The sequence below is a fragment of the Semicossyphus pulcher genome, unplaced genomic scaffold (assembly GCF_022749685.1).
Source record: "Semicossyphus pulcher isolate SPU_LCO1_2020_fin unplaced genomic scaffold, fSemPul1.0.p SCAF_13, whole genome shotgun sequence".
NCBI lineage: Eukaryota > Metazoa > Chordata > Actinopteri > Labriformes > Labridae > Semicossyphus > Semicossyphus pulcher.
The window spans coordinates 30700833-30720151 of NW_027211637.1; the positions used below are offsets into that span (position 1 = coordinate 30700833).

General features: G+C 39.0%; 3 protein-coding genes across 3 annotated transcripts; 1 reads left to right on the plus strand and 2 right to left on the minus strand.

The window, feature by feature from the left end:
• The first annotated feature begins 1043 nt into the window (after window positions 1-1043).
• On the plus strand, window positions 1044-4442 carry LOC138589405 (L-rhamnose-binding lectin SML-like). The gene is made up of 9 exons (XM_069659668.1): window positions 1044-1074; window positions 1988-2020; window positions 2108-2170; window positions 2287-2422; window positions 3020-3129; window positions 3684-3728; window positions 3826-3958; window positions 4079-4182; window positions 4432-4442. The coding sequence occupies exons 1-9, from the start codon at window positions 1044-1046 to the stop codon at window positions 4440-4442; spliced, it is 666 nt and encodes a 221-aa protein (XP_069515769.1).
• A 1136-nt stretch (window positions 4443-5578) lies between these two features.
• Window positions 5579-11901, minus strand: atp6ap1a (ATPase H+ transporting accessory protein 1a). Its single transcript, XM_069661003.1, has 11 exons — window positions 11771-11901; window positions 10764-10890; window positions 10577-10651; window positions 10202-10395; window positions 8938-8978; window positions 8661-8746; window positions 8406-8555; window positions 8127-8284; window positions 7981-8031; window positions 7610-7847; window positions 5579-7134 (listed from the first exon to the last, which is right to left on the minus strand). Exons 1-11 carry the CDS (start codon window positions 11899-11901, stop codon window positions 6925-6927), a joined length of 1461 nt encoding a protein of 486 aa, XP_069517104.1. The 3' UTR covers window positions 5579-6924.
• Window positions 11902-12964: 1063 nt separating this feature from the next.
• Window positions 12965-18635, minus strand: tafazzin (tafazzin, phospholipid-lysophospholipid transacylase). The gene is made up of 11 exons (XM_069660279.1): window positions 18607-18635; window positions 17262-17410; window positions 17039-17167; window positions 16911-16956; window positions 16729-16814; window positions 16568-16648; window positions 16416-16457; window positions 16213-16275; window positions 14948-15000; window positions 14769-14846; window positions 12965-14386 (listed from the first exon to the last, which is right to left on the minus strand). The coding sequence occupies exons 2-11, from the start codon at window positions 17368-17370 to the stop codon at window positions 14285-14287; spliced, it is 789 nt and encodes a 262-aa protein (XP_069516380.1). The 5' UTR covers window positions 17371-17410; window positions 18607-18635; the 3' UTR covers window positions 12965-14284.
• Between the last annotated feature and the right edge of the window lie 684 nt (window positions 18636-19319).

Consider the following 19319-nt stretch of genomic DNA (forward strand, 5'->3'; position numbering starts at 1 on the left):
GCTACCCAAAGCTCATGCCCCCAGGTGAGGGTTGGAACGCAGATCAACTGTTAAATGGAAAGCTTTGCCTTCAGGCTCAGTTCCCTCTTCACCATGACAGTCTGATGCAACGCTCACATTACTGCTGATGCTGCAGCAACAATTATAATTCTGTTCAGGCTTTTAAACTGATTATAATTAATATAGTTGGCTTGATGTAAATGCAGATGGAGCAATCCCATAATGAGTCTCAAAAAAAGGGATCTTTAGCCATGCTAGTGTCCTGGCTTTAGAGAAGTCAGTGTCAGTTTCTCCGACACTTCGGTCCAAATGCAACAACAGTTTTCTTTTACTATTTACTTATTCAAAGAGTTAGTGTGTCGTCCTCTTATCAGAATATCAACAGTTCAATCCACGGCTGATGCAGTCTACATGTAAAAGTCTCCTTTGGCAAGACTCCTGAAAGCAGGCCATCTGTTAAACTGTGCATGAAAGTAACACCTTGAGTTGCACCGCTCGGTACAGCCTCGCTGAGCTTCTAGCTTTTACTGCAGACTTGTGTTTTCTAAACCTGGCTAAAAATGAGACAAAGACTTGATCACAGTCTGGTTGAAGCACATAAACAGTGGACGGACACATTTAAGAGCTCAAATAGTCATCGAATGAGAACAAGGCCTGAAAAAGTGGGACTGACTCTGCAGCCTGCGTTCCTTTCAGGAAACTCGTAGTTAAAGGAATCTTTTATGTTCGGCTGTAAAACATTTTCCTGGACAGAGGGAGTAACGCTCTTTAAATACACCTTATGTGAGCTTCCTTCTGTGAAAAATACGTGTCCTTTCGATAATCATTCATTTATAACCTTTATCACAGTGGCTGCACCCACGAGTCCTCGTTTGAGTTGTGCGTGGTAAACCGCTGGAGAGGAGCCAGCTGATTCAGGTCAATTTGTTGACCGTCTGTTATCTATCAACATGTTTCATTTTAACAGCTCCTGACCCTCCAATATAAATACAGGTGTGTGTTCCAGCCACCATCAGTCCCACTTACTACCTGCTACCAGCACCATGCTCTCCTCCAGGCTCAGCACTACACTGTGTGAGTACTCTACTGATACATGACTTCAATAATAATTACTTTGGACTTTAACTGATTAACAGATTTCTGATAAAGCTGTTAATCTTAAATGTTAACATGAGGTTTTGTTTGGACAGAAAGTTTTATCAGTCTGAGACACTTTGTGTTTATAACGTTTAAACGGCTGTAAAAACTTCTCAGACTGACTGTTGTTGTTGTTTGAACTTTGGGGTGTTTTTAAGTTGTATAAACGTCTAAAGGAGCACATTCATCAAATATACAAGTGTGACTTCGATTAGAGTGGCGGTGAATTAAAATGTGCTGTTTGTAATTAAGGATTTTCTTTTTTTGTTTACAGCCTGTTTCTTTAAATTTACTTGTTTTTACATTTCTTTAAATTTACTTCATGTTTTAATCAATTTACAGTATTGATTAAAAGATTGAAATCACCTGCTTTAAATGCTTCAAAGGGTCCTAAATTTAGGTTTTAAATAATTCTTCTTTTGGGGCCAAAACTGCCTCAAATGTTAATAATACATTTAGTTTTTTTATTTACACTGTTTTTATCTTTGTTTAATTTTTATTATAGAAAAGAGGAAAAACATCAGAAGCAAAGTCAAGTTATATTAACACTTGTATCTGGTAAAGGATTAGGCTGTCGTTGGGATCTGAAGAAACCTTTTTTTAATGCCAGCACAGATTTACTTGATTGATTTATTCTGCCTCATTTCAGCCTTGAAATGTGAAACCGTTTGCTTTAAGAAGTACTAAATAAATTAAGTGTTATACTTATTGTACACACTGTTAAATGCTTGATAATGATGATGTAAGTTTTGCCCCAGTTTTGTTTAAATGAGTCCTCAGTTATTCACTCTGGTTGGATTTAAACAACACAAACAACCCGTTTGACAGCAGCTCTCTTTTTCTGTTTCAGTGCTGGCAGCAACATGTTTGCTCATGACAGCAGGTACATATTTACATTCTGAAGTATATTTATTGTAAATATATATCGGGTGAACACACTTGAAGCAACACTTTTTATGTGTTTTTTTAGACGCTTCCACAGAGACACTGACCATGTGTGACGACAGCCCCAGCGTTCAGCGTCTAGGCTGCGGTAAGACTCCACATAACGATTTTTACATTTACAACAAAGCAGGTTCAGAGAGCGCAGATCAGAGATTCTTGTAAAGGATTTTGCCTCTTGTTTATTATGATGATATTGTGTTACAGACAGTGGAGTGATCAGAGTGCAGGGAGCCCTGTATGGACGCACAGACAGAGAGACCTGCAGTGAAGGACGGTCTTCTCAGCAGCTCGCCAACACAAGGTGCTCTCAGCGGGGCACCGTGGACACCCTCAGGAGGAGGTACTGACTCAACACAAGCCAAAACATGTATCCTGTATGTGTGGAAGTGGATCTCAGATAGTTTTCTTATGTAAAAGCACTAATACCACTCTGTAGAAATACTCTGTTAAAGTTAAAGTCCTAAGTTCAGTATGTTACTTAGGATAGATACATGTTCTTTATTGATCCCAAACTGGGAATTGTGTTAGCATCAAAGCTACCACATAGTCTGCTATAGTGTAAGTGAAAGTGCCAACAGTTATGGTACTCGTGCATAATATTATATCTTTGTATAATAATTACTGATGCGTTGTTTTATCATTTAAATGTATATATTTTATTTATTCCTTTACTACTTGGCAGCTTGTGAATGTCAACATTAAAGTGTTATAGATACTTACAGGTTATATAATTTGTTGATTGATTATATTTGTAATAATCTGCAAAGCAAGTGTCAGGGTCATAAAAACACATTGCAGGCAGGAAATCACCAGTGATTTCAGTGTTCATTTCCTGCCTGTCTATTGTTTTAAGAATGTAGCTGCAAAATAGTCAAACGTCTCTGATATCAGCCCAAACTCTATTATAGTTATTTTTCATTGTATTTGTTTCCTGTAGGTGTGACGGAAAGAAAGTGTGTGAACTAAACACAGAGGTCATCCGAACCTCCGATCCCTGCTACGGCATCTCCAAATACCTGCAGACCAACTTCACCTGCTTCCCAGCATGTGAGTCACACGTCTGCTTTTACTTTAATGTGAAGCACAAGCTGCAAATAAATACAAACACGCCCACACAACAGCATTTAAAATAGCACGTCTGACTTCCAACACAAAGAGTTGTTCCTCCATGTTAGAGATGTTTACATACTGCTCTTCATAAAATCAGTCTTTAGTACTTTTGTTTGCAAAGAAAATGCATTAACAACAAACTAAAGCTGCTCTCACAGCAGCTTTCATTTAGTTTGTTGTTGACCATCTGGAGGTTTTATACTTAAAAGAAAAGCTAATGTAAGAGCGGTACAGAAACTTAAATGACTATATTTCCAGAAGGGTATTGTCGATTTTGGTTTCCAGTGGCTTTAAAAAGTCATCTTATGAACAAACATAAGCTGAGAGAGTTATGATGACTGATTCATCTGAGCATAGGAGTTAGCAGTTAGCTTTCAAGCTGTATTAGTTAATGAAATATCCCTGCGAGCCAAACTTCACCAACCCTTTCCCAACAGATGTTTCATTACGTTCATCAGTGTGATGTCTAATCTGATGTCTTACTTTCACAGTTCACCAGTTTGTCTGTGAGCATACTTATGCAAACCTACATTGTGGTAAGATCACTTCTTTTTTTACATGTTTTTATTTTTATGGCATATTAATAATGATGTAAACATGATGCATTTCAACACTCGCCTCCTCTCTTGTCAGACGTCGGCCAGGTTATAGAAGTGTACGGCGCTCATTATGGACGACGTGACAGGTCCATATGCTCCTTCCAGCGTCCTGTTTCTCAAACCCAAAATGTCTACTGCTCAAGGCCTGCGAGCATAGTGGCTCAGAGGTACAGCTGATGGTTTACATCTACTAGCACATTTCTAACGTCTTTAAAATGACACCCACACTTCTATAGATCTCACTCCGATTTCATCCTGTGTTAACTCACGTCACTCTGCATCCACAGGTGTAACGGAAGAAACAGCTGCACCATCAAAGTGAGCAACGCAGAGCTTGGAGACCCTTGTTACGGCACTTATAAGTACCTGGAGGTGTCTTACACATGTCTGTGTGAGTAACTAAGTTTGAGAATTTAAACTCAAAATGAAAAAAAACAACTTCTTCCTCTGATTTATATTTTCTTATTCATTTCCCTGAAGTTTACTTCATCTTTGAATTATTACTTTATTCTCAAAATGGAAAAAAATCCTCCTTTTCTTTTTTTCTTAGCCTAAAACTCTTTGTGTATACACTTACTTTGTGCAGCACTGTCACCTGAATGACCTGACTAACGTGAATATGTGTTCTCTTCTTTTGCAGATCCTCAGTGAACGTAAAAAATCACATTATTCTTTTGATGTCTTCAGCCTGCGATGCAATGAGTGCAATGACTGAAGTGAGGAATAATCCAAACAGATGAAAAGCTATATAGATACTGAAAATCTTTATAAAACGGTCTTTTATTACTTTAATTAAGGCTTCAATTTGTTTGTTTGCATTTCCTTTCATTTTTCACTGTTTTTATTTTTTTATTTTTCACTGTTTTTCACGTTAAATTGTGTTTGTCTTTGCCTCGTGTAATGCACTTTAAATGTAATTTGTGTTTTTAAAAAAAGTACTAATAAACGTCCTTCCTGTAGATCGGCCTTGTCTTACATTCACAAGCACATAAAAAAAACAACATGGTACATATAGACCAGTGGTTCTCAAAGTGGGGTCCTAGTACCCCTGGGTGTCCGCGAACCATAGCCTGGGGGTCCAGAAAAAATTATAATAAATGTATCATAAATTATAAAACTGAGCTGTATCATTAAAAACTGCATGTCAACAGATGACGACCATCTGTGTCCATTACTCCCACCCACGTTAGCTTTGGACCAATAGAAACTGATCTGATTGTGACACATCACGTCAATCTGTCATGAATCACTCGACTCACTCAGGTCCCAACGAACCGCTCCTGCAGCTGTCTGTTAATTGAAATCTTTTGAGATCAATTACTTGAGTCCACAAGCAGTTAGAATAAAGTGAGCCTCTGTTTTAAAGTATATCGTGGTATCAACATGATTCAAATTGAAATGATTTTCTGTTTATCACTGTGACACAGGTCTGAAGTATTTAGGTTGATAAGTTTAATAATACAAATAATTCCGATGGCGTCTCAGAGTGCAAATGGTAGTAAGCATATGCTGAATCGGTGTTACGATTATGAGGGGGTCCTTAGAAAATGTTCTCCCCTGTGAGGGGTCACTGACCCCAAAACGTTTGAGAACCCCTGATACAGACATCCATCGAGTCTTAACTTAAAATCATAAAGCCTCAAACTTTTAAGTGTGTCGGTGGTTTGCACAAAGTATTTCTTTCCCTCCACAAACAGGAGGTATTTATTTACATTCCACCACTGCAGAAACTCAAACTAAATTCTATAAGCTTAAGCTATACATTACATATTAAACAAATGTGTGAATAGATTTTCAAAGATGTTTTATTGGGGTCACAGCAGCAGCACAACACAGGACCATAATCAGGACCTCACATTTGATAGTCACAACAAATCAAAACGAAATAAATTAACAAACAAAAATAAATAGTTTCACATTGAGCGTATCTCAGTGCATCAGCTGTAAAAGCCTGCCTTATAATTAACACAGGATCCAATTGTAAAAACAATATTGTTCCAAAGTAACAGAGCTAGTTAAAAATGTCTGAATCTTAATGCTGTATATCTCAGTGGTCCATGTTCTGCACACTTTGCTCTGTGATCAGTGTAATGGATATGACTTGTATCATTCAGACAGAAAGTGTGATCCCTTCATTCAACAGCTACGTTTCACTTGTTCTACTCACAGACACAAACACAACCGTAAACACGCACAAAGTAGTTCCAACAATAAATAGCATTTCATAGTTCATTTCTCATAAGTAACTTTTGTCCCTTTATGTACAGTTGTTCCCCTTTAATGGAGGACATTTATCCAAGTCAGCCTGAAAACTAGCCCCAGTTTGTGCCTCTTGTGTATCAGCATTACACCTGGTTATGTTTGGAAAAAACACTTGCACCCGTCCTGAAGGTGTCTCCCTTATTCTAGAGAAATTCCTTCAACGTTCTGGATGAAACGTTCTAAAGACTGCTGCGGATCCAGGTAGCCACAAATAACCACTTCTCGATTGTCTACAACGACATTTGCTACTGAAAATCTGGAGGGACATTGGACCACATTTCAGGGTAACATAGTTGCAAACGTCTCAGCTATCGTTACCCAACAGCTAACATTAGCTAGGTATTTATATGTTGTGACACTATCAAACCATAATGTAAGCAAAGAATTGATTGAACGCTACAGTTAGAAATCAGCTAGCCTAACCTTAGCATGCAACCGTTTCCTGGCTAACTTTACCATTTATCATGCAACAATATCACAGCGTAATGATGGCTACGAGCTGGTTGAATGCTAACGTTAGCTGTTTGTAACAGTAGCTAACTAATGGGTCATGAAATAAGTTGATTTCCCTTAAATATAACTTTAAGTCCTTCTGGATTCTCACTTTCGTTCTTCTTTTTAGGCTCTTTAAGTAAAATGTGATACTAATACAAGAGAGGCACAAACTGATTCTTCAGTCTCAGGAGCCACATTTACAAACCAAAACAAATGCAGTGATGGCTTAACCCTTACTTTGACAACATCACTATTATTCTGTGTAATGCCCACCTACATATGAACAGGAATGTAAAGGGAGGAGAGGAAGCATGTAGCAGTAAGAGAAGCTTCAAGGACAGATGTGAAGATGTAGATGTGACTGAAGCTGTGTGTTTCACTCTGTTTGCGGCACAGAGATGGCTGGGCCCTTGGGGTCATCGAAGCGGTCCATGGTGCGGAGCTGCATGATCATGTGCAGGCCGTAGGTGAGCACCAGGACCATGAGAAGACTGGTCATCAGACCCATCCAGATACCAGGAGAGAAGAAGCCGGCACAGTCGCTGGCATATGAGAACTCACTGCCGCTCACGTTAAAGCCCTGGATCTGTGCAGAGAAAGAGAGTAACAGAGGTGAGGGGTATGACATCTGTAAGGCTCATTGATTGGCAACTTTCACAGAATCGTGTGTGTATGCAGCTAAAGATACGCTGAAAATGTAATATAATCTCTTATTTCTGACCCGAAATAAATCTGATTGTTTCACCTTTAAAAAGATTTGAGGATGTGTTTATCTACTGTCCTGTCAAGAGTTAGATTGATTACATGCTTTAACTATATTATAGCTAAGGATAGCTTATAGCTTATTTGGATTACGTCAGAATTTTATTTGCCAAAATAGGAAAATAGAAAACACCTTAAAAAAGCACTCAGGTTTTAGAGCACAGCTTCCTCACAGACTTCATGGCAACATTATCTTTCCTTGGTACCTCCTGTCGTTGTCTAGATTCTCTATGAGGAGTTCAACAGTGTCACACTTTTAAAATAAATCCTATCATACAGTAAAAAAATCACTGTCTCACCTGAAAGTCCTCAAGAGAGACTCTCCACTGATTGGCTGGATCTTTGGAGGAACGCGGGACCAGCAGGGGCCAGCGGAAGCTGGTGACGGACTCGCAGCGGTACGAGTACTCGGCGGGGGCGTAGATGTTTCTGCTGCCGTTGAATATGGCTTTGGTCCCGTCGTACTCGAGCTCCAAGGCGTCGAGAGTGAACCAACGACGTGCAGACACTTTGTAGTGACGCTGGCTCATAGCAAAGCTGGAAACACACATGCAGAGATTTCAACAGATGACAGGAGGGGATGATGCTTCTTTTTTATCAGCTTTGCAGAATTAAAGTGTTCGAGACTCAGGACACAAGATATAAAGAATTAGATGTTGTTTAGACTCACATCAGTTTGAAGCTGCGGTGGCCGAGGACATTCTCATAGTTAAGAACCAACCTGCAAAGAACCAACAAATGTTATTAGATCACATTCGATTGCACAGGGGTACCTAACGTACTGGCTTGTGGGTATATATTTCAGGTATTACCTACCTTGCTTTGGTTTTGTCGCAGCTTGAGCCGTGGAGTTTGGGGCTGACACCCTCCCCAAAGGTAGACGGGGTCAGGTCGTGGTCCTCCCAGCGACCGCTCCGAAGGATCTTCACTGACAGGCTTTTTGCCCACAGGAGGATGCAAGTTTCCTCTCCCTCCTTGTGAAAGAAGAGAGGTTGAAAAACAAAGAATTAAAGGATGCATCTGACCCGTCTGCTGTTTTTTTATTTTACTTTTCTAATGAGACAAAAACCAAACCAAGAAGAAGCAAATGAACACCTTAAATTCTACCGGTCCGTAGATCCCAGCCCTGTCCTTAATCCTGCGCTGCCTCTCCCTCTCTCTCTCCCTCTCCCTGTATCCTCCTCTGGCCTGCAGGAGAGAGCGACCTCCACCCAGGCCTGCCTCCATGGAGAGAGACGCTGCCTCCTGTAAAGACACAGTAAAACGAGGACAGATTGTTGGATCGGTTTAAGGAAGGAAGGAAGGAACTATCAGCTTTAAACACTCAATAATATAAAAACACAGACTCACCCTGGAGGGCCGCAGGGCTGTGTAAATGGCTGTGTATGGGACAGACTGCGTCTTCATGGTGCTTATCACCTGACCAATCACCTCATCTGAAAGGCAACGTGTTTAGCTATTAGCACTGAATTAAACAGCAGCTATCACAAGCAAAACAGGAAATATGTTTATAGAAAATCTATGAACAGAGACGAACAAATCAAAGGAGGACCTGAGTAAATGGCAGGAGAAAAATAATCAATGCTGACACTTCAGGGCTCGCTGACAGATCACACGGCAGACTCACCGTTTCCACTGAGAATCTCCTTTGCAGACATCAGATCAGCCCTGCAAGAGACGAGGCAACGGTGAGACATGGATGAAGGAGGTGAGGGTAATTATCAGCACAGTTAAAACTAAAGGAGGGAGGATATAAAGTTTTGTTCAGACCGGATGTATTTATGAGCGGACGATTATCACCGGGTTTATTTGATACTGAAGAAAACTTAAACACATGAATATCAAGTTCAGAAGCTTCTTTGATTTTAAAGCAGATGAATGAATGTTTATTCTGAATGAGCATAAGATAATGATATACTCATGAAGTACGTAACGCTGAATGACATCAATATGCCCTTTTCCCACTGGTCAGAAAACCCGATAACACCCGGCTTTTTTCCTTAGTGGGAAAGGTTACAACCTGCAGACCCGGGTCACATGACTCTGCAGCAGACCGGGTAATTATCGCCTTGGCTCCAATCGGCATTGTTGGGCACACAACACCAGTGTCGACACGCTAATCTCCGCCCCCTTTCCGGCGCGTTGCTATGCTCCGTCGGTAACTTCTGCAACTCCTGTCATCTCAGCTAGACCTAACCACTGTAACATCTTCACTGTTTACTAACCCTGTCATTTCAGTGGGAAAGGGGTGTAGGTTATTATTTGAAGGACTGAATCAAGTCGCTTTCCCTTTGACTCTCTGGCGCCCTCCAGAGGAGGCTTTTGTTTTTCAATTTGGGCTTTTGGTTGCATTACACAGCATATCCTGTAACTACCTTTTCAAGGTTAGGATTCATCCATACAGTGAAAAAATAACCTATTTTGTAATATCTGGTAACACATAATTTGGACACATTTTTTAGACATGCACAAGACATTAAACCTTTCTGAATCTGTGTTTCTGGCTGTAGCGGCTTGCAGGATGACTTTACAGTCAACAGACATGCTCACTGCCATTAAGAGGAGTCCTGTCTCTGCAAGACTGTGGTCGTTTACAGAGAGTGAACCTCTGATGTCTCTGTCACATTTAGAACAAGGTATACTTCATTTATGGTGGTTACAATTTGTGTTTGGAAATAAAATCTAGTATTTGCTTTTACAGATTTTGTTTTGGGCTGCACCAATTAATGAGTTTACTCACCAATCCAGCATTTATCTTCTGAATTTAATGGTTTGTAAGATGTAAGCAAATAAAATGGGCAATATGATTTCCTACAGCCAGAGTCTGGCTTAAACAATGCTGTTATTCAGTATTCACTTATAATTGTCTCTCTCTGATATAGTGAACGTACCCGATGCCGTACGGCAGCCTGAACACCAGCAGGGCGGGTGAGGAGGCGTTGAGTCTCAGCTGACTCAGTGTGTCGGGGTCCATGTACAGAGGGGACGTTTCTAACTGGTCCTGCAGCTGGCCAATCACTGCGTTGGAGGCGGGCCAGGACACAGCAGGTAAGACCAGCGGGGAGGACGAGGACATCAGAGCCCCCTGTGACACACGAGAGACAAAACATCTGTCACTGTTAACACACAATGAAAAAAACAACCCAACATGCTTTTTATTATTCAAGTTCCATTTTGTTGGCTTTCTCTAATCTGGGCTTAAACTTCTAAAAAACAACAACATAAACAGAGATTGGGAGTTTTTACTATTAAAAACATCATCTGACCTCAAGGTTGGGGAAAACACTGTCCTGCTTGTTTCCAAAAGCTCCTCCATACATGGTGAAATCCTCAATGCTCATCTGGGCAGAGACAAGAAAAAATTATCTCAATTAAGCAATAAGCAAATAACAATTTACTTAAAATGGGGGATGTTTAAAACCTCACTGTAAATATACTGTATATCATGTGCACCTTGTCCTGAAGGAACAGCACCACATTTCTTGGACCCTCATTCACAGCTTTCTCCAGGTAAGAGGCGAGCTGCTGCTGCTCGACGATGTGACCGGCTGCAGGGGGGGACTGACCCTGCAGGGAGATCCTGGTGGAGATTTAAAGCAGAGACGGAGGACATACTCAGTTAAACAAAAAAAACAGTCACCTTTTAATAGAGCAGAAATATTATTTATTTATTATTATTATTAATTTAATGAAATATATGTACATAGTTATTAATTATGTATTTACCATATTGTTATATTTGATAGAGAACTAGGATGGTTACTCTTATTACATATTACATGACATATTTCCCTTTTAAATCATCTATAACATCGGATATTTCAATGTTTAAAAGATGAAGAATCTTTCATATTCATGTATTGCAATAAATATCAAGCTAATGAATCAATACACGTGTAATAACCTAATTTTAATATTTATATTAGTATATTAAATATGTGATACATGTGCACACACATCAATTATAGGTCCTAAATTAATTTTTATTTTAAATTTCAGGTAATAAATGAAGAGCTGTTCGGGAGCCAAAAAGAGCTGAGCCAAATTAAATGTTTCATAGAAAAGAGACAGAATTCCCATCATCAGCGAACGGTTGTTATAGAAATAATTAAAATACTTTTATTTTGACCCACAGCAGTAAAACGGTGCTTTTCAAAGATACTGCCAATGATACTGACACAAATTACAGCTTGCCAGATGACAGGTGATATGGCACCTGCCATTCATTAGAATATCACGACATTCTCATGTTACGTTACCTTTAATTAAATTATTCAAGCCCTCAAACAACAATCTAGTCTATTTTTTTTAATAATACAGAAGAAAACTATCGAGGCTAGCTTATATCCTAAGAAGATACAGCTAACCGTTAGCTAAACGGGAATAAGAGCATCAGTAACCGTTAACCCATTGAGCCGCATTTTCCCCAGAAAATAAATAAAGAAATGAACATTTCTTACCCTTCGCTGGTCCACAAAATAAGCGGCACCTGCTCATCGCAAATTCCCGTCTTAAATATGTTTAATAAACCGAGAAAAACGGCCAAAGACGCGGAGATGCGGTGAAGGTGCATCGTCCCTGTCGTCGCCATCTTTAGAATTCCTGATAACAGGTTACGTCGACCGCGGTCACGTGACGTAGGGATGAAGAAGAGGCTCGTCTGCTTCGTTTTCACACGATGAACGCACAATACTGTAGTACATATAGTAGAAGGTAATAAAAGAATGAATATACAACATGAAATCGTCTTAAGTATATAATGCACCCCTATCAAGTGGTGGAAAATATCTAAGAATTGAAATTTAGTCATTATATTTACTCTAGACTTCAGTTTTAACTATTTTATTTGACTATTTCCATTTCATGCTACTTGTAGCCCAGTTTTATCCACTGCATCTAATTATTTTTACTCTACTATATTTATACTATATTGAAGAGCTATCAGTGGTAAAATAACTATTTTCTATGTCACAAATTTTTCCGAGTGAAATTTTGCACTTTACTCCACTTAGCTATCCGTAGTGAGATTTGAGTAGATTTACTAGTACTGTACGTACTGTATGTACGATTCTGAAGCACATTTCCTTAAGTGAATATTCTGCTTTTATTCTACTTTTAGGGGGAAATATTGTACTTGTTTGAAGCAATAAAGAACTCTATCGGTGGTAAACTGTACTTAAGTTTACTCAAGTATTGTGTACTTACTGCAAGAGCAATATTGAGGTAATTTTACTGTACTTCATGGCCATTTTTGGCAAGTTTATACTTCTACTCTTACTTTAGACGTTACTTTCAAGAGGGAAATATTGTACTTTTTACACCACTAGTTATTTCAAAGCTTAGGTTATTAGTCAGTAAGTGGTTCAATGTAAGTATTTACTCAAGCCCTTTACTCACAGTTAGTATAATTCAGGGGTAGTTTATTTGAGTATTTTCTTTTTATGCTTTTAACACTTTTCTTTAGAGAGAAATTTTCTTTTTTGCTTCACCAAATTCACGTATGTTTTTAAACCTCTATCAGTGGTGAGATGTAAGTGCATTTACTCAAGCACTTTACAAAAGTAAGTACAATTTTAGGGTGGGGGTTGGGTCTCACAGGAGCCAGTACACATTAGTGTACAAGGTAGCATTTCAATAAAAAAAACAATACACTGTTAAAATTAAGAAAAGTCAAATACTTTATGGGCATTCACATAGAGTACATTAGGAAAGAGTGGCATTCACAGTAAGGCAATACATTTATAAAATAACCACAGATCTCGTAGCCCTGACCTTTCCCACCTTATAAAAGCCATTGATCTCTGTGATGTAATAAGTTCTATACATCTGTAATAGGAGGATGGAAGGATATGCAGAGGACCTTGGATTGTGTTACTTCATCTGAAAAAGAAAATATCTATGGCTCTAAAAACGGTGTCATTATGAACAATATGACCACAGAAAGCTGCATCCATGTTATATAAGCAAAACATTAATAGTACAATAATCATTGTACCAGCTTAACCATGCAGTGCACTGCCAAGGTCCCCACTAATTCATTCATTAGATAATTACTCATAAATCTATATCACTTCATGGGTATGCATACTAGTATTTAGTATAGAAACAAATCACAGCTTTGTATGAAGTTCTCCTAAAAGATGGTCAATACTGGATGATTCTGCAAATGCCCAGATTATGTTTAACATTTTCTTTTCACATCTAATGATTTAAATTTCTCGCATATAAACTGGCAAATAAACTTCAGTTCTAAACTTTAAATAAATGCGAACCTGCACACCCTCACTTCGCACCGTGTTGCTTTAAGGACACACAACTTCCTGCATTGGCACTGTACCTGAATCTTATGGCAAGGAATCATCCAGTACGGGCAGAATTACTAGCACACTGGGGTTTGCTGAATGCACCAGCATGATGGTAAATAAAAGCACAGCAGGGCAGCTAAAATGTACACTTAAATTAATGATTCTTGATGCCCTACTGACTGAAGAAATTAGCTACAAACATTCGACCTGACATTCATCACACAGCATTTGATGGTATGAATTCAAGTAACTCCACCTGCCATTCATCTACTCATCATAAGCTTGTTCTGTTTTGTGCAGCAGCTGATTTGAGCAACTAAATGATGCAGATTCTGTATTAAATAGGAACATGACGGCTGCTTTTTTAAACAATTAGAGAAATGTTTGTGTTGCATGAATCTGAACTGATCCGTAGCCGACAACACTGCAAGAAAAACGTTGCGCAGAACGTTTTAAGGCTGGTCAGGGCTGGACGACATCTCAGTCTGGAGGTTCAGGTGTCCGAGTAGAGAAAAGAAAGGAAGTGGCCACCAGAATGCAAGTAGTCAAGTCCAGTGAGAGGGTGGATTTCCAGTTGTAAAGGTTTGTTTTTACCCTCAGTTCAGAGTAAAGGATCTTCAGTCTTGTTGGCTGTGAGGAGTGCTGCAGGCAAAAGCAGGACGGCAGGACTCAGCATTTGGTCTGTATCTGCCCGTGGAGCGCCTCGGCCTGGGCTTTCAGGCTCCTGAACTCCTCCTGGATGAAATCAGTCAAAGTCTTCCTCATCTCCATCTGAAAGGAGAATTTGAAGAACAGAAAAGATGAAAATATTCACATTTTAGAAGCTTTATAATTAGGCCAGTTTTATTATTAATCATTCATCAAAATTAAATGTCTGCACATCATAACACTAAATCTTAACACTAAATAAAAGCACAAGCCTTCAACTACTTTAATAAACAGTGGACCAAAGTGACAGATATTTTTGGGGAGTACATTTTATGTATCGCTTTAAATCTGTCTCTCACAACTTGTAACAGGTACCTGCATATCAAAAAACTTTATACAGCTTCTGAGAAAGCTGATTAAAAATAGTAACATCATTAAAATACAAAGGTGGTACATTTAAAGGAACACAGCCCACTTTGTTCAGGTGTAACTCTTTCTGTCTCACCTGGCTCTTGTTTTCAGCTCGGAGAGATTCAACGATGTCCTTCACGCTGAACGGTTTCCCCACCAGGACTGTGATTCTCTGCAAGCAAACCAACAGTTACAGTCACATACAGGTAAAAACAACCATGATCAACAAAATATAGAAGTGTTGCTGTTGGGATGAGATCCAAGTGTTCCTACCTTGCCAGTCTGAGGAACGTAGGGCTTCACATTTGGCAGAACGTCACTCAAACCTGAGAACACACAGGAGAACAACTCAGTCATTGTAACTAGATCCCCAAGTGACGGACCATCTGTCTTTGCTACCTGATAACATGATGTCATAATTATTATAAAGGATAAGGTTCAAAATATTCTGTATATTTCTTAATATTAGCAAAGCCCATGAAGAGACCAAAACCAACAGTGTGTTTGCCTGTCTCTCTCAGCTTTAAATTATTTGAGAGGAATTATTCATTATTTTTATATTTGCATTATTGCTGAATTGTTGACAATTAGGGGAAAAACATCACTCTAAAGTATTCTTTAAGTGCAAACCATTAACCACAGAGTCCTGGTTCATATATGGTCCTAGGACTTTGTTGGATGTTAGTCCCCATCTATCTATCAAATACAGAAAAATACAGCCTCAAACAATAAAAGTAAAAATAAGGGAATTATTCCCCTCAAAAATCACATATTGGTAAGGATCGATTTTTATGTTACAGCATGAAGTTTCTCTCCTTCTCCTTTGGCAGTGTCCACCTTCTACAATGTAGCAGACTGAGGGCCTTTGTCAAACCACTCCCTCTCCCTACACACTTCCACTCTGTTTGCGTGCTCGCGTGGAGGCTCCGCCACAATGAGTGCCATCCAAAACCTCAGAGTGTGGAGTGGGTGGTTAAACCCTCCACCGGTGAGTCTGCACCGCTGTTGACCTACTGACCATCACTTTGTTATGATTGTCATGAGACAAGAGACGTACATTAAAGTTCCATGTTATTACCCGTCCAAACGAGAACTGCTTTAATGAAGATAAATGTGAAATAATAAACTGATGTCAGCGTGTTAAAGTGAACGTTATATTCAGGATCTAATAAACTGTTTTCTGGTCTAGAAACGTTAAAACTCAGCAGGTCATTAACGAGAGTTTGAAAAATACATTTACAGATAAGAAATGTCACCAAGGAAGCTCGAAATTTATTTTCCTCATAACGTGGAGAGTGATTTTAGTGACTCTGCCTCACAGGTATTTACGTAGCTTTTATCATTCGTGTGACATGAAACCAGAGTTTGTCTCAGCCTCTCTTCACCTGAACGAAGGGTGCTGCATTCAGCTGTGAGTGTGACGTCAAGCAGACTCCACTCCACGATGCAGTGCCGTTTGAGTGAGGCCCTTAATCTTTATCAACAAAGCAGCAGGATATGTGAGATAATGTATTATCTGTGGTGTCAGTTTTACTCACCCACATGCCAGAGCGGGAGGATGACAGGATTTAGGGAGCACTCTGCTATTAGCCGACCCACACCTGAAACACAACCAGAAAATGTTCGTCCATTAAACCAGTGTAAAGGGCTTTAAAAAGAGAAATATCTAATTGTAAGTGCTGAATACGTTAGTATACAGTACATCGTCATCAAAATTACAAAAAACATGCTCTGTACTCACCCCATTTTAATCGTATAAATTCTTCTGTCATGTTGACTTTGCCTGTTAAAGAGGAGGGAGAGAGGAAGAGCTCATTTCCACAATACTAAAAGTAAAACCCAAAGCTACAGGGGCTACAGAAAAAGAGAAGAAGAAGAGGAAGGTTGACAAACCTTCAGGAAAAATGTGCACCCATTCTCCTCTGTTCAGTTTCTCCAGAATAAAATCCATCCCTTTTTGGTAGACACCGTCGCCTGCAGGAAACACATGATGCAGGTCTTTATTTCAGCAGACAGTGAGAGGAAACTGGAGGATAACAGAAACCGAACCTCACCTCTGCAGACGGGAACACACTTTCCTCGGCTGAAGAACCGTGAGTGTAGTTCTTGTGTGAAACAGATGTCAGATGCTGCTGGCGTCCTGCAGAATTACAGGTAAATATTCACACAAATCATTAACAAAATCACACTTATCGATAAAAACAAGTGAATGATTTAAGAATGAAAAAAAACTCACCACCGCATCTTGTTGAAACTCCACAAATGTCTGAGCTTTAAGACACCTGTAGCAAACAGATGTGATTATTTTACTGTTTTCTGTTGTTAATCTGTAGAAGTGACTTCAGGTTGTGTCTTTATCTTTACCCCAGATATGTGGGTCATCCATACAGGACTGATGATTGGACAGAGTGATGAGGGGTGTGTCCGAGGGCCTCTGGTCAATCAGGTCCAACAGAACCTCGTGGTTGTGGACCGTCAAGTAGTTCATGTACTCTGAAGGGGGAAAAATTAGGAGGGAGATGAGAGTAATTGTTTTAATGATGGGCAGGTACATGGTGGGCATGCTAACATTTATCATCCAACTTACTGGTCCAGAAGTACGAATAGGATCCCACCATGCCCATGACCAGTGAGCCTGAGAGCCTCCATGCCAAAGCAGGGCACTTTGGGAACGGCCATCTGACCTCCAGGGGCATCACGGCGCTCCTCTGACACTACATCCACACACACTTTGAGCTGGAATGATCCAACAGCACAAGAAACAGTCAGAGTAAAGCTTAACACATGGAGCATCAAAGAATTCAATGAAAAGACGTTATTGAGCTGCATTATTAAGAGTTTAGGAGCCAGTTCTGGGAGCTTTATTCGGATCTTTAAGTCAGGATATCTTTGCCTCTGCAGCTTTAATATTCACGTTTTCTCTCGTGATTTATTAGTATGGAATAAATAATATTATATATAAATCTTTATTTATCCTAAGGGAAATTGCTGTGCAGTGGTTGCAATACTAAGAGCAAATATCAGTTCAAATAAAAAGGTGGGAAAAAGCAAGCAACAGGTTAAAAGTTAATGTATATTTGGATAGGGTAATGTAAGCAAGTTAAAAGGTACATAGCATAAGTATAAACAGTAAGGTGCAGTTCAAACTATATAGACAATGCAAAAGTAAACATGTCTAGGGTCATGGTCACAAATGAAAGCAGGTTAATGGTGCTAAAACATATACTATGCACAAACTAAACATATACTTAGGTTAACAGCTATGCTAATAAATATCAACTGTGGATCTGCAAATTCAAAATATATACAGAAGTCTGGTTTTATGGAATATTGTCCCTTTTATTCTGCCTTATTTTTATGTAGAATATGTTGATAATATAAATTCTTCTAATTGATGTATCATGTACTATTCCTGCTGTGACAGTTTACCTTATTTTAAGTATGACTTAATTTTACACATAATCTCTACTAAATCCAAACCAGGAGTATTTAGTCTGCAGTGGTTTGACTGTAGAGCCTTTGTAACTAACCAGGTATTAACCAGCCTTTAAGGCTAAATACTCTATGACAGCAGCTAGCTAACGTTAGCCTTCTAGCTAACTGCTAGCTAAAGTTTACATTCACCTTCAGCTCAGAGGCATTTAATGCGAGCTCTTTAAAATATATATGAACTGATAAACTATTGAATCTGTAGTTAAGTTGCCTTGTTAGCTAACAATACACGCTGCTGTACTGATAGTCATTCAACAGTTATCTGCAAGCATTTTTATTCATTACTCTACTGTCGTCCAAAAACAGGCACAAAAATAAAATCAAACTTATTTATGCATTTAATGTGATGTGTAGATCTACGAGGCTTTATATCATATTTTTAACGATTTCAAAAACTTTTGTAGAGCTTAAAGCATGACAAGATCAAACATCTTCCTTACCTTTCTCCTGCTGACAGGCTGATGGTCACCGACCCCGGAACTGAAAGTCGCGCGCTGTATTGTGGGTGCTGTAGTTTTGGGGAAAATACTGTTTTAACATGATTTTAATATAATTTTTTATGTTTGTTGTTTGTTTTTATTTCCGTTTTGTTCTTCTCTTTATTTTATAATGTGACAAATTCATACATTCTGATAACGAACCTTAATCCTGTTTAATGTAGTCCAAAAGCCGCTTCCGTGTTGAGAAATACGGAACTGTGGGTAATGGATGCGGGAAGTAGGGCAAAGGTGAAGCTTTTCTCCCGTTTTGACCTGCTGTTTCTGATATAATGGCTCCTCTGTGAAAACTGAAATGAAAAAAGGAGTTTTTTTTTTTTTTTTTAGAAAAATATTTTGCACAAATTATACCCAGTGTATATACAAAGATATATAGTGCATGTGGGGCTTGATGTTGAATATTTTTGTAATCAGTCAATAAGAAAAAGAAACAATTATATTTTTTATAAGGAGAAAGGATACAAATATTTTGTAATTGTCAAATCTGTTCAAAAGCATACACCAGTAACTGAAATGTGAGTAATGACTTAATTAAACTCTTATTGGTTTAAAAAAGTGCATTAAAACCAGTTTTTTTTACACAGATGGCCGAACATGACCGGGCCTCAAAGTTTAAAATTAGGCAAGAGCCGTCTCATGACCCTGAACATTTGCTT

Excerpts from the sequence above, each read along its gene's own strand:
- LOC138589405 (XM_069659668.1), top strand. The coding sequence starts at position 1,044 with ATGCTCTCCTCCAGGCTCAGCACTACACTGT. Across the intron at positions 3,130-3,683 it reads CTTCACCTGCTTCCCAGCAT|TTCACCAGTTTGTCTGTGAG; the intron begins GTGAGTCACACG and ends TTACTTTCACAG. Across the intron at positions 3,959-4,078 it reads GCGAGCATAGTGGCTCAGAG|GTGTAACGGAAGAAACAGCT; the intron begins GTACAGCTGATG and ends CTGCATCCACAG.
- atp6ap1a (XM_069661003.1), bottom strand. The coding sequence starts at position 11,901 with ATGGCGACGACAGGGACGATGCACCTTCACCGCATCTCCGCGTCTTTG. Across the intron at positions 10,396-10,576 it reads GTGTTTTCCCCAACCTTGAG|GGGGCTCTGATGTCCTCGTC; the intron begins GTCAGATGATGT and ends CGTGTGTCACAG. Across the intron at positions 8,747-8,937 it reads GGAGATTCTCAGTGGAAACG|ATGAGGTGATTGGTCAGGTG; the intron begins GTGAGTCTGCCG and ends GTTGCCTTTCAG.
- tafazzin (XM_069660279.1), bottom strand. The coding sequence starts at position 17,370 with ATGCCCCTGGAGGTCAGATGGCCGTTCCCAAAGTGCCCTGCTTTGGCA. Across the intron at positions 16,957-17,038 it reads GGATGACCCACATATCTGGG|GTGTCTTAAAGCTCAGACAT; the intron begins GTAAAGATAAAG and ends TGTTTGCTACAG. Across the intron at positions 15,001-16,212 it reads CCTCCCGCTCTGGCATGTGG|GTTTGAGTGACGTTCTGCCA; the intron begins GTGAGTAAAACT and ends GTGTGTTCTCAG.